This window comes from Glossina fuscipes, unplaced genomic scaffold (genome assembly GCF_014805625.2).
Source record: "Glossina fuscipes isolate IAEA_lab_2018 unplaced genomic scaffold, Yale_Gfus_2 0, whole genome shotgun sequence".
Classification (NCBI taxonomy): domain Eukaryota; kingdom Metazoa; phylum Arthropoda; class Insecta; order Diptera; family Glossinidae; genus Glossina; species Glossina fuscipes.
The window spans coordinates 42,986,897-43,000,326 of NW_023998414.1; the positions used below are offsets into that span (position 1 = coordinate 42,986,897).

Here is a 13,430-nt window from a genome sequence, read left to right on the forward strand (position 1 = left end):
TTTTTTTTTTTTTTTTTTTTTTTTTTTTTTTTTTTTTTTGTGTGCAAATGTTGGACCACAAAGGTTATAATTCTACATATTTTATGAAACTATACTAAAAATCTATCAAATTAATGAAAACAGAAAGATGAGTACAACTTATCGTGGCAGTTTAGGAATCCTAATGCTAATGTAATTTGTCTCTATAAATTCTTTCGTTTTCTTAATCAATCCGAGCTGGATTCATCTTCCGAATCGCTCGTGGTATTGGTAGCCCTGTAACGCTTACGTTTCACTTTAAGTTTCTTACGCCTGATTTGTGCGTCATCTGCTTTTCGTTTATATTTCCCCTTTCGTTTCATTTTATGACCTTGTGCATCAGATATGCTCGTGGAAGACTCTTCGTTGTCGCTAGAATCGGATTCGGTACTAGCTTCGCTTGAGGAAGACGTAGTTAAGGTTGACGAAGAACTAGAAATGGAGGAGTCAGATGTGGTGCTATTTTCACTAATAGTTTTTTTATGTTTCTTATTTTTCTTTTTGCTGTGCTTCTTTTTGGTTTTCTTATGTTTGGATCTCTTTCTTTTCGTTTTCTGAGTTTTTATCTTTTTCTTTTGTTGCTTCTGCGAAAGTTCAGCCTCCTTTTCCTTTATTTCTTTCATACGAAGGTCAGTAAGTGGGGTCATACAATCAAGTTCCGAATCAGAACTTGTGCTTTCAACGTCTAATAAAATCTCTTTGTCGGGATCGACCTGCCATAGCAAAAAGATTTATGGGATCGATCTAAATATCTCTTTCGAGCAAACGTACCTTTAAAAAGTTCCGACACTGATAAGTCAAATGACCGGCATATCCACACTTTTTACAGGCCGCTCTATTCGAATCTTTATTTGGATTCGTCAATGGGAAACTCATTATGGATAACAGCAAACAAAAACACTATTTTATCCTTCAAACGTCTAAATTAAATATAACTAATTCAATTACCACAAGAATCGAAAATAAGCCCAACAGAGCACAAGTGAAAATCAACTGTTGTAAAATACAGAACAGCTGGTCTAATATCATCATCAATGCTTTCTGTTTCTGTATTTTAATGTATTTTAATTTAATCATAGAGTTGCCAAACTTCACGCAAATACGTTTTTATAACCTTTCGTCCTCCTGTTTGTTATATTCCGTGCCCTACTTAAGCATTCACGAATTCTAGCAGTACTAATAAATACGTCATCTAGCTTTTCATTTAATAGTGGAAAAGAAATATTGCAAAATAAAAATTTGCAATTAGCAGAAAACAAGTTTTTCCTACAAGAAAAAGTAAGTTTTAATAATTATTTGATTCGTTCTTCCGTTAATCACAAAGCGATGACGTGAATTATATTCTTGGCTCTCATTTAGACAGCAATAAACAGTACGAGGCATTTATTTGGAGTGTGCGGGTGTGTTCATTTGTGCAATTTTATATTCAAGCTTCAGCAATTTACGCGTATGTTGTCCTCTGGCTCTCCTGTTGGCTTAGCGGGCAATCTTAATAACAGTACAACGGCAGCAATCATGCAACAATCGAATGCATTTTCAGCCTATGGTGAACGCCCCCAAATGGGTTTAGACGTCGAATATGGGACGGATCCTGCAAGTGGCGCGATTTTTAAATTCGAAGGACGTAAACATGACGATTTGAAGCAAATGCTTGATAGCAACAAAGATGGCTTAAAACTGGAGGCCATGAAACGTATTATCGGTATGATAGCACGAGGTCGCGACGCTAGTGATTTGTTTCCCGCAGTTGTGAAGAACGTCGTTTCAAAAAATATTGAAGTGAAAAAGTTGGTTTACGTATATTTGGTACGCTATGCTGAAGAGCAACAAGATTTGGCTTTGCTTTCTATTTCGACATTTCAACGAGCTCTAAAAGATCCTAATCAACTGATAAGAGCTTCAGCCTTGCGAGTGCTGTCTTCAATACGCGTCAATATGATAGTACCTATTGTAATGTTAGCCATTAGGGACTCAGCCTCCGATATGAGCCCTTACGTGCGAAAGACTGCAGCTCATGCTATACCCAAACTATATTCTTTAGATTGCGAGCAAAAGGATGAATTAGTTACTGTTATTGAAAAACTCCTATCAGATCGTACCACTTTAGTTGTTGGCTCTGCGGTTATGGCTTTTGAAGAAGTATGTCCTGAGCGTGTAGATTTGATACATAAAAACTATCGAAAACTCTGTAGTCTGTTGGTCGACGTAGATGAGTGGGGCCAAGTTATAATAATCAATATGTTAACTCGTTATGCCCGCACCCAATTTATTGATCCTAACCGTGATGATCTCTCCGACGAGGAAAGTGCACAAAATGAAAATACTATCAAGAAATTCTATGACGACGACGATTCAGAGTGCGAGTCAAACATAACCGAAGGAGAAATCAACAAAAAACAAGCAAATAAAACTGATAGCTCGAAAGGGAAGCCGTTTAATTCAACAGCTAGCTACCATGTCGATTTAGACCATCGGCTATTGCTTAGGCAGGCTAAACCCTTATTGCAATCACGAAATGCATCTGTTGTAATGGCAGTTGCACAGCTATATCATCATGTGGCGCCACGTCAAGAAGTGCAAATCATAGTAAAGGCCCTGATACGTTTACTCAGATCGCACAAAGAAGTACAAAGTGTAGTGCTAACCTGCATCGCGTCAATGTCTACAAAACGGAAAGCAATCTTTGAACCCCACATTAAATCGTTCTTTGTGCGCACAAGTGATCCAACCCATATAAAGCTATTGAAATTGGAAATTCTTGCAAATTTAGCATCTGCTTCAAGCATTTCATTAATTTTACGTGAGTTTCAGACGTACATTTCCAGTAGTGATCGTTCGTTTGTCGCAGCTACTATCCAAGCCATTGGAAGATGTGCTGCTTCTATAAAGGAGGTAACAGAAACATGCCTAAATGGTCTTGTTCATTTGCTATCCAATCGTGATGAGCACGTGGTTGCTGAAAGTGTGGTAGTTATCAAGAAACTACTACAAACGAAGGCAGCTCAACACTATGAAATTATTTCGCAAATGGCAAAGCTGCTGGACTTCATAAAAGTTCCTGCAGCGAGAGCTTCCATTACATGGCTCATCGGCGAGTATAATGACAAAGTGCCTAAAATCGCCCCAGATGTCCTGAGGAAAATGGCTAAAACTTTTGTGGATGAGGAAGACCCTGTTAAATTACAAGTTTTAAATTTAGCAGTAAAATTATACCTTAAAAATCCTCAGCAGACGTCTTTGCTATGCCAATACGTTTTTACTTTGGCGCGTTACGATGTTAACTACGATATACGTGATCGCGCGAGATTTCTAAAACAATTTATATTCCCGGCCAATAGTAAAAGCCCTGTGCTGTCCGATTCAGCTAGAAAGATATTTTTATCTACCAAACCAGCTCCCACATTGGAGAGCAAGTATTTTACGCGCAATCATTATCAGCTAGGCTCACTTTCTCATTATTTGAACATGCGTTGTGCCGGTTACACCGACTTGCCTGATTTCCCATCTGAGCAATCAGATTCTTCCGTTCGTAATGTAGAAGGGTTTATGCAGGAGACAAAGGCAGTAAACCACTCAGTAAGCAATCAAAAACATGACGCTGCACGAAAACATGACAAACCGTTAAATAAATCTTCAAAACAAGCGGATAATAATCTTTTTATGTCGGACTCTGAAGAAAAATCATCCGATTATTCTAGTTCAAAAGCAAGCAGTTCCTCAAGCCATGGTTCGAGTATCAGTGAAGAAAGCTCTTCAGAATCTGATGTAGAAGGTAGAGAAGTTAACAAGACTTTTACAAATGATAAAATTCAAGCCAATACCTTAAACAATAATAATAAAGCGACCAAAGTCGTCAAAAATAATATTATAATAATAGCGAATAATGCTTCAGATAGAAATGAAGAGTCCGGTACATCAGATAGTGAATCTTCATCGTATAACTCCTCGACGACATCTTCGTCTGAAGCGACCGATGAAAGTAAAGACGCCGAAGCGGCTTCTGATACGAATTCAAAGCTTGAAATCGAATCAATTCGTAAGCGAGTTAGTAGCAGTAAAGTAGAAAAAGGCAAACTATTAATGAATAAACACGAAGGAAGGAATTTGGATTTGCTATTGGATTTGAGCGATATACCGCCTATCGGACCGGTAATGACGCCTTCTTTAGGGGGTTTCTTTACACCGATCGGTCCAGTGCAAACGATTGGTCTCATGCCGCATTCTGCAGAGAGCCATGTGGATCTGGTGGGCCCTTCCTACATCTCGTATAATTACAAGGAACTTTTAAATAAACTCAGTGCTCATGGTCTACAAATAAACTATCGCTATACGCGTTCGCCACATCTGTATTCTTCATCCATGGTGTCCATTGAGTTGCAGTTTTCCAACCAAGGCGTAGAGGAGATTACCAATATACAAATGGACCAAAAGACTCTACCACGTGGCATGCATATGCAAGAATTTGCTCCCATTAATACATTAGTGCCGGGTCAGTGTGCAATAGGTATATTAGGCGTGGATTTCAATGACTCTACTCATGCCTTAGTTTTCGAAATTTGCAGCAGCTTAGAGGCAAAACGCATCGTTTTTAAACCTGTTATAGGTGAACTTGTACGATCAGTACAAATATCGGAAACAATGTTTAAAGAAGAGCGTACAAAATTGAGAGGAATGAATGAACATCAGATCAAATTATTAGTAAACGAAAATGTCTTTGATGTGTCAAGTTTGAAGCAAAAGATATTTGAATGTATTAACGTGGCTCTTATAGGGCATGAAATAACTGACCATCAGCAGCAGTTGTTCTTTGCAGGTCAAACTATGTCCTCGAAAAGTCTATTGTTAATAACTTGCAACTGGTCGCAACAGCAAAGCGGTGGCATACTTATATTTCAAGTTAATTGTGAGAAAATGATTATTGGTTCGATGGTTCTAAACGAATTGGTTCAGTACGTGAAAATATCCTTTAAACTATAAAAATTATTAAAAACGAAAAAAGCTTGAGCAACGAACTATACAAACATATAACTGTAAAACTATTTAAACTAATTAAACGTAGAAGACGCAATGACCTGCTCGTGCTCCTATTCACACATACTCATTAACATGCTTAACATAAAAATGAAGGAAAAGAAAATGGCTTTAACTAGATGTCCTCGCGGAACAGAATTGAGGCCATCGTTGAATATGATCTTATATGTCATAAAAAAAAAGAAAATAAAAACACAAAGGGAACTTTTTTAAAATATTATTTATGTGCAGCCCTTTTATTATGCTTTTATTGCTGTAAACATAATCGAAAACGAAATAAATTTAATTTTATTTGAAAATCTTTTACTTAATTTGCCACGTTATGCAAATTTCTTATTAATAGCGAGTAAATATTTTTTTTAAATTAATTACAGAAAAGTGGAAGGCCTATAACGACAAATTTAAGTTACTTGCAAACTCGGACGGCGGTTTGCTGATTGCTTGCGTGTCAATCAACTTTGAACGGCTCTGACAATCTTTTTTTAATTCGTAATTTCTTGTTACCGCTAAAACGTATGCTATTAATACAAATTTAATGAAATTTGATCCAAGCTATGACTTTTTAGTTTTATTTATTTCCCGCGACTACAAGAGTTCTAAATATAACATATTTTACTTCGATCGTCCCTTACATTGCAACCCTGTGCTAATTCATTTCGTTTCAATCTCTGTTGTTATCATTTCGCACTCAAAAATAACGTCATAATAATTCACTTATTGATGATATCTTGTTTATCTGAAGCATGTTTTATGTGTGAATTCGTTTTTGTTTTTACAATTTTTAAGTAAGAATTGTTCCTCCGTTTGTTAAACAATTAGAAAAATTAAAGTAGAAATGGAAAAACATAACAAAGCCAGACGATAAACAGATGCTAAAGAAATAGTTAGCGTTTTGGAGTGTTTTAAAAACTAAGTTTCTGCATGCGTAGATGAGCTTTAGAGAATTCAGAAAATTGAAGCAAGTCGTAAAATTGTTGAAGAATTCTGATTACTAGTCAAGTGACTTAAAGCCAGTGGACCACAAATTGAAAATCAAAATAAGAAAAGGACACATTAAAAGTTATTAGAGAAAAGTAATTCGCCTAATTGGAAGCAAACACATTGTCCATGATGGACAATCAGAGGACTAACGGTTTTGTTGATGGGGGAAATGACGGCCGTCGAAGTCAACAAGTGAATTGGAATCGTTTCGGATTAGGTTCAGAGGAGGATGGTGAAGTGATAGTAGCCAATTTTCGTCAACGTGGCAATTGCGGTGGCTTTATTGACTTAGGAAGTGAGTATACGTATGCTTCTGGTGGTCACCAAGCTTCTGGAGCAAATGAGATTTTCGCTCAGGAACAAGGCGAGAAACCATGGTGGCGTTCTAATTTCTTTATATCTCAGCCCGTATTGTTTGGTACTTGGGATGGTGTGTTTACGTCGTGTCTAATCAACGTGTTCGGCGTTATTGTGTTTCTGCGTTCCGGTTGGATAGTAGCACAGGCTGGCATTTTAAATGCTGTGCTTATCATATTTTGTACGGTTGTAATTGCTTTAGTTTCGGTTCTCTCCGCCGTGGGAATCTGCGAAAGATGTAGAGTCGAAAGCGGTGGCGTTTATTTTTTGATAGCACATACCTTAGGTTCCAGGTTTGGTGGCTCGTTGGGTTTATTGTATTGTTTTGGACAAGCTGTAGGGTGCGCCTTAAACGTAATGGGTTTCGGTGAATCGATGGCGGGGTTTGTTGGATTGGAAGACAATAAATGGGCTGTGCGAGGCTTCGCGACTGCTGCTGTTTTATTGTTGGGATGCATAAATGTAGCTGGGGTGAAATGGGTAATTAAATTGCAGTTTATATTGTTAATGATATTGCTTTTCTCGGCTTTGGACTTTATGGTTGGCAGTTTTATTGGAGAAGATTCAAGTGAGTATTTTGTAAATGATCCATAAGGCAATGGCTTTTAAAGAGTTCTCATTTTTATAGAAAACGGTTTCGACGGTTGGGTTAGTAATAATTTCCTAGAGAACCTTTGGCCAAAATATGAGAATGGTTATTCTTGGTTTCGTGTTTTTGGCGTTTTCTTTCCCACTGTCACTGGTGTGCTTTCGGGAATTAATATGAGCGGTGATTTGCGTGCGCCATCGACTGACATACCTAACGGCACCTTGGCCGCTTTCGGTACCTCGTAAGATATATTGACGCCAACGACTAAGAGCATTAATTAACCAATTGTGTTTTCGCAGCACTTTTCTTTACTTAGTTTTCATCCTATTTCTGGGTTCGACTTGTCAAAGAACTACACTATTGAACGATTTCATGATTTCAGTTAAAGTATCAGCTCTTCATTTTCTCCTCATGGCTGGGATTTATGTGTCCAGCATGTCTTCATGTTTAGGAGCTATGTATGGGACGCCTCGTGTTCTGCAAAGTATAGCTAAAGAAAGCGTTATACCTGGCATTGACATATTGGGGAAAGGAGTAAGTTTATGAACAAGTAAATCCGGAAGAAAAGAGTTTGAAAAAAAATAATATGCTTGCAGAGAGGCCCCAATAAAGTGCCCCTTTATTCAATGGCTGTAGTGGCTCTGGTAACAGTAACCTTTATCATTGTAGGCGATATTAATTTTCTGGCACCCATCGTCACCATGCCGTTTTTATTAACGTATGCCTGCATAGATTATTCGTATTTCGCTTTGGCACAAACTTTTGATATACAAGAACAAAGAGAAGAACGTTTTCGTATACAAGCTTCATCACCATCGTACGAGAGCCGGCGATATGGAGCCATGCCTGAAGGTAGCGATTTAGATTTGCTATTTCCCGATAGAGTGCGTCACAAAAATTTGCAAACCCCGCAAAACTCACCTCAACATATGCCTTCTACGATAAGTGATAATCACTTCGCTTCTGCGACTGCCGCCAATGGCGAACTGGTAGCCAACCCTGAAATTGAAACCAGAAATATTATAAATGAAACTGTAAACCACAATTATGCAGGAGGTGTTTTAGACGTGGTTGCGACACAAGATGAAGAGCCTATTGCCCCGATTCGGGCGCCTATACACCAGAAAACGAAAAATTGGTATTCGGGTTACTGCAATCGATGGGCTTCTTTATTGGGAGTAAGTAGAAAAATGTTAACATAAATGCGCGCTTATAATGAACGAATGATTCTTCTTTAAGGCATTTACCAAAATATTGGTCATGTTAATGGTTAATTGGTACTATGCTTTAACATGTTTTTTGGTGGTCTTTATCATTTGGTTTTATGTAGGAACTGCCAATCCAGCTGTTAAACCAGGTGTTACGGCCGAGTTCAACTTTTTCGGCTGGTTAAAAAGTGTCATATTCCGTTGCTTTGGGTGAGTTCAATAAAATTGAAATGAAATTCTCTCTCATGAGACCGTTTGTTTGTACGCTTCTAGTAAACGTATGCACGAATATGAACAAATAGTGGTGACACCATCATGCCCTGGTGTTGATCTATCACCCACACAATTAAATGAGGATAATGAGGACTTTTCTCAGAGAAGGCGCTACCACCATTCTTCGGTGGTTGAAGGTCATTTAATCAATGATATTTAAAGCGACCTATTTCAACGCATTTCATGCACTATTAAGCTAAATAAAATGTTTAAGTCCTTCTATGAACGATAATATGGTAAATAGACACATACCGCTCCATCCATTCGTTGAATATACCCGTATTAAAAAAATGAAGAGTTCAAAATATATAAATGTAAAGCAATAAGATTTATTATATGCTTCAGTTAATTTATATGTTCAATTATAAGTTCAAAAAGCATTTCTGAACGTTTCTCCTCCGCTTTTAAGACAGCATTTATTATCTAATAAGAGAAAACTTTCCTTTCGTGTTATCGTTACGCGTGTTATCTTATATACTATAAGATATAAGATGAATAGTTTTGCTCAATGCAATTAATTAATTAATTTTAGTGCTAAAAGTATAGACTTATTTCGGTATTTACAATAAGCACTAAGAAGGAAGGTATGTTTCCTTTCTCCAATTTGTTATAGGAGGCATATGTGATATTTCAAATACTAGTTTTCTTTTCATATTTTGAAAACACTATAAAGAAGGATAGAAGAAAAGCAGCTTCAGAAAATTGCAAAGCTAGAAAAGAAAATAATGAAATAAAATAAAAGTTTTAATAATTTTGTTTAATATTTTACTAATGATTTATATGGTTTATACAATTTTTTTTTTTATTATTTTTTTATGTATTTATGAAAATAGCGAAATGAAAACATTTTTCATATGTATCAAGTAACTAATTGCTAAATAAATTTGAAAATAATGTATATTATGTAATATAATAAATTATACTTACGACCAAAAAATAAATTTTAAAATCTTATCTATACTTTTATATTTATAGAAATGATTATTAAAAAATTTTTGCACATTTTGATGATAATTAAGAAAAGAAGTAAAGCTCTTCAACTTGTTTACGATAGCAAAGAAGAACGTTTGTATTTAAATAAATTTTAACATTTGTGTATGTTTAATATGTTGAGAAGAGAAAATTTTCTTATTTCACCCGAGCGACATTAACTTCCGACAAAAACAAAAAGTATATAAGAAGTGAAGCAATTTCCTCTTGGCATATTTTTTTCTGTTTTTCAGGGAGCGAAACATGTTACACTAAATGCCAAGATGTCATAAATATGGAAATTTGCCGCCAGCCAAGGGATAATTTCTCTTTGCTGCTATCAATTTGTTAACATCCATTTTCTGTTTTACGTTGAAGCTCGTTATTTATTAACTTTTGATGTGCTAAGCATATAAGTGATGAGCGAAGCATAGAAATATTTGCATGTGTAATTAAATGGACACAAAAGCGACACATTCTGATATTGTCTGAAGTTTGAAGTTCAAAAACACACTGTACCATACCATAGCCTAATTTCATATACATAAGCAATTTGAAGCAGTTATTAATACGTTAATTGGAAGATAGTATTTTGTGTACCAGGAATGACACTAGTAATGAAGTGCTTCTTAGGAGGAGTTTGTCAACACTCACCTCTGCTTTAAAGAGTGCCTTGAAGCTATCCCATGAGTACGAAAGCAGCTATCGCAGAAGCAAATAAGGAAAAAAAGAGGTTCGTCTATTGGACCGCCTTAGACGGATTGCTACAGTTCGCAACTTCCTATCTAGATTTTCTTAAAAGAGAACTGAAAATAAAGAGAATTCTTGAAACAACTTTAATATCTAGTTAAGTGCATAGGATTTCTTGAAATAATTGCGTCGATTTTATCTATATATATATATATATTTTTTTTTTGCAGGCAATCAATTGCGAATTGTATGCACTAGGAATACTGCCAAGACGAGATATGTATGTCGTTCACTCAAAACATTGATTTCCTGACCCGCCGTAAAACGCTTTGGATATCATGTTCGAATTTTTAAACTATCGTTTAAGATGATAAACAAATTGTGTGAAACTTTTACATAATGTTCTTACCTAAGTGTTAAATAGGTCTTTGAAGTGCACACAGCTTTCGGCGGGATTTTAGTTCCGCGCTTAAAAATTCTATTAAATACGAAAGCTCAATAATTTTTACATTGCTTTTCGTTAAGCCCTTTTCTACGTACTAAATCAATAAAATGAAAAATGTTCACATGGACAGCCGTATAAGAATAAAAGCATGTAGAATGGATAGCGTGTAAAACGAGGATTACTCGCCTCAGTACATTAGATGCTAAACCACCCAATGCTTTCTCACCAGAGAAAGAGAAAAATAAGCAACGCAATGAATGATCTCTTTTCTCCGTTGAGTCGATGCGCTGCTTCTTTTTCAATAACTTTTCCCAAAGAACTTCGATTCAATTCGTTTAAAGTTTCCGCAGCACATTAGACACGTGACAGACGACAATTTTTTTTTGTTTATGAATTTTGCGTGAAAAAATTCTTCTAATTTACTCTACTGGCTCGCGATCGTTTCATTTTAAGAATAAATGAAATAATTCTCAGCCCTAGCTCACCATATGGACACTTGTTTCTGTAATTCACAAAACAATGAATTAGTTAATCGCTTCTAATCAGCAATCACATATATAAAGTTCATATTCTCCCTTTCTTTAAGACGCTTCACGCACGCTTCAAATCATGAGAAAGAAACATTTTTTTGAATCTTACGTCATAAGGAAAACTCTAAAGGTTATTTTGTTTATAATCGTTCATCCTTTTACTGGATGCGCGATTTTATTTTCTCCACTACTTGTTATGCTTTAGTAAGAAAAACGCCTTTTTTTTTCCACTGTTAGCTTTGCAACATCATATTTGGTGCGTTTTCTTGTTATGTCGTGATCTAAACGAACGCTTTGAATGCTTTCGAAATAGTTTCCGACAATGAATTGTTTGTTATTTGGTCTTTTGACGAATGTTACGCAATGAATTAGTGTAAAGCCGTAACAAACAAAAAATTATATTATTTATATAAATAATTTAGAAAATGTACATATGAGTACATTTACATAAACTGGAAAATTTAGTAAACCGTCGAAGATGAGGTTTTTATGCGAGAGCAGCAGCAGATAAGCACATTATAAATTAGAAGACAAACGGCAAACGATGCAGTGACCAATTTACCAGATTCCGTTTATATTACCGTTTATTTGATTATGATTGAGATAAGTTTCACGCTTAAGAGCAATAGCTGTAAAAGAGACGTACCCTCAACTCTCTTCTTAGAGGCATGTAAACGTAAGGTGTTGAGAAATGTTTGCAACATTATACAACGTCGCACGTTCAACGTCAGTGTTAAAGAAAAGATTAAGCTTCTTTTTTTTTTTTATTAGTTCTCTTAAGGACGGAGACGAGGAGATGAACAGTTTTAATTCTGCAGATCTCTCTGAAAATTTTGAATTGGTTTGATGGACTATTGCCGAAATACTTACATAACCAAAGTCAATAAAAATGTAAATAAATAGTGCCGTAATGCCGTAATGCCGTAAACGTAAAGTCAAACGATTAAAAATGTAATAAAAGAAACCTTGTCTACCTTTAATAACTTTCGACTTGAGTTTGCTTGTTTGTGACAGCGCTATAAACTCCATCATCTCAATGTCTTCTCTATAATAACTTTTCTGACAATTGCTTCTTTTTTTTTTTTTTTTCTTTTATTTTAACTTACAATCTCGCCGAAGCTTGCTTTGTCCCGCTTATTTCTGTTTGAAATGATTTTTTAGCTTACAACGCTCACCCGGTCAACCTCTCCCTATATTCTCTCATCACAATCACTTTGTGTGGATATAAATATTCGCGATTATATTGGATTGCAAATAATCGCCTGAGTTATATAAATTATTAACAAACTCGACTAATACAAGGGGACTCGTATACTCCCCGCATTTATTGTGTATCAACAATCTCATGTATTCATTTATGGTGGACCTTATCGTCGAAGTTTGTTTTTCATTGTTATATTAATGGCTTTGGCCCATATTTTATGTACTGTTTTGAATACTTACTTGTTAAAGGAAAAAGTTATTTTATATATGTAGATCTGAAGTCATTATCGAGCCATAGGTCGCAGATTAAAACAGGAAAAAAAAGAAAGAACTTGGATTAACTGGATTTTGAAAATGAGTCAAAATTCGAAAAAAATTTGCAACACTTTATAGTGTGATATGGAGCAAAGGGAGAGTTCTTCGTAGGCTTGCGAAATAAATCGCTGTGTTTGCATGCAAACGGTTTATTCATTTCGACATTAAAGACGTACCGCGACTCTGCTAAACCCCTTCAAAGTTCTCGAAAAATAAGATTAGGTAGACAAAAAATTCGATATTTAGGTATTGACAGAGCTAAGAGAGTAACAATTTGAACCGACTCAATTTCCGTTGGCGAATTGCTGCTGAAATGAAATGAAATTGCGTCATCGTTGAAGAGACAGAAATAATGAGCGATGAAAGCGACGAAGCGCGTAATATATGACAAAAGTTGGTCAAAAAAAAATTGGTAGTCTCAAATGGACAAAGCTGCACAAATACTGCTGAAGCTTGCTTTGACTTCACATATAGCTGATGCTTAATGCTTGTTGGAATTGGAAAGGAATGATGTATCGTGAGTTGCTCGATCCTAAGCGAATGATTGATTCCAATCTCTATTGTTTGATTTTTGCGAAAACAATATCATAAAGTTTTCACTGATCTGATTTAACTGATTTAGTTATTATATAAAATAAAAAGCAAACAAATGTCATATAAGAGCATTGAAATAAAATTCAACCCGGTTTTATATATAAAGATAAAGCTTACAAATAGTAATTGATTTAATAGCATTTAATTTAAAAATTAAATTTAAAGTTTCAGAATAATTTTTCAAATTTTCAAATTCTGTCACTGATTGGAAAATTAATTAATTTTTC

The 13,430-nt window shown here is 35.5% G+C and overlaps 3 protein-coding genes and 1 long non-coding RNA gene across 4 annotated transcripts; 2 read left to right on the forward strand and 2 right to left on the reverse strand.

Annotated features, from left to right (window-relative positions):
• Nucleotides 1-1,085, reverse strand: LOC119636993 (protein SREK1IP1). Its single transcript, XM_038032763.1, has 2 exons — nt 790-1,085; nt 1-731 (listed from the first exon to the last, which is right to left on the reverse strand). The coding sequence occupies exons 1-2, from the start codon at nt 892-894 to the stop codon at nt 207-209; spliced, it is 630 nt and encodes a 209-aa protein (XP_037888691.1). The 5' UTR covers nt 895-1,085; the 3' UTR covers nt 1-206.
• Nucleotides 1,086-1,241: 156 nt separating this feature from the next.
• Nucleotides 1,242-5,240, forward strand: LOC119636984 (AP-3 complex subunit beta-2). The gene is made up of 2 exons (XM_038032752.1): nt 1,242-1,296; nt 1,378-5,240. Exon 2 carries the CDS (start codon nt 1,468-1,470, stop codon nt 4,993-4,995), a length of 3,528 nt encoding a protein of 1,175 aa, XP_037888680.1. The 5' UTR covers nt 1,242-1,296; nt 1,378-1,467; the 3' UTR covers nt 4,996-5,240.
• A 916-nt stretch (nt 5,241-6,156) lies between these two features.
• LOC119642946 (solute carrier family 12 member 8) lies at nt 6,157-8,855 on the forward strand. The gene is made up of 6 exons (XM_038042273.1): nt 6,157-6,955; nt 7,016-7,217; nt 7,276-7,510; nt 7,573-8,154; nt 8,216-8,394; nt 8,458-8,855. The coding sequence occupies exons 1-6, from the start codon at nt 6,157-6,159 to the stop codon at nt 8,615-8,617; spliced, it is 2,157 nt and encodes a 718-aa protein (XP_037898201.1). The 3' UTR covers nt 8,618-8,855.
• Nucleotides 8,856-9,110: 255 nt separating this feature from the next.
• On the reverse strand, nt 9,111-10,736 carry LOC119642950. The gene is made up of 3 exons (XR_005248177.1): nt 10,526-10,736; nt 10,081-10,232; nt 9,111-9,167 (listed from the first exon to the last, which is right to left on the reverse strand). It is a non-coding gene; the product is annotated as an uncharacterized LOC119642950 (long non-coding RNA).
• Between the last annotated feature and the right edge of the window lie 2,694 nt (nt 10,737-13,430).

Excerpts from the sequence above, each read along its gene's own strand:
- LOC119636993 (XM_038032763.1), bottom strand. The coding sequence starts at position 894 with ATGAGTTTCCCATTGACGAATCCAAATAAAGATTCGAATAGAGCGGCC. Across the intron at positions 732-789 it reads AGTGTCGGAACTTTTTAAAG|GTCGATCCCGACAAAGAGAT; the intron begins GTACGTTTGCTC and ends TTGCTATGGCAG.
- LOC119636984 (XM_038032752.1), top strand. The coding sequence starts at position 1,468 with ATGTTGTCCTCTGGCTCTCCTGTTGGCTTAGCGGGCAATCTTAATAAC.
- LOC119642946 (XM_038042273.1), top strand. The coding sequence starts at position 6,157 with ATGATGGACAATCAGAGGACTAACGGTTTTGTTGATGGGGGAAATGAC. Across the intron at positions 6,956-7,015 it reads TTTTATTGGAGAAGATTCAA|AAAACGGTTTCGACGGTTGG; the intron begins GTGAGTATTTTG and ends TCATTTTTATAG. Across the intron at positions 7,511-7,572 it reads TTGACATATTGGGGAAAGGA|AGAGGCCCCAATAAAGTGCC; the intron begins GTAAGTTTATGA and ends ATATGCTTGCAG.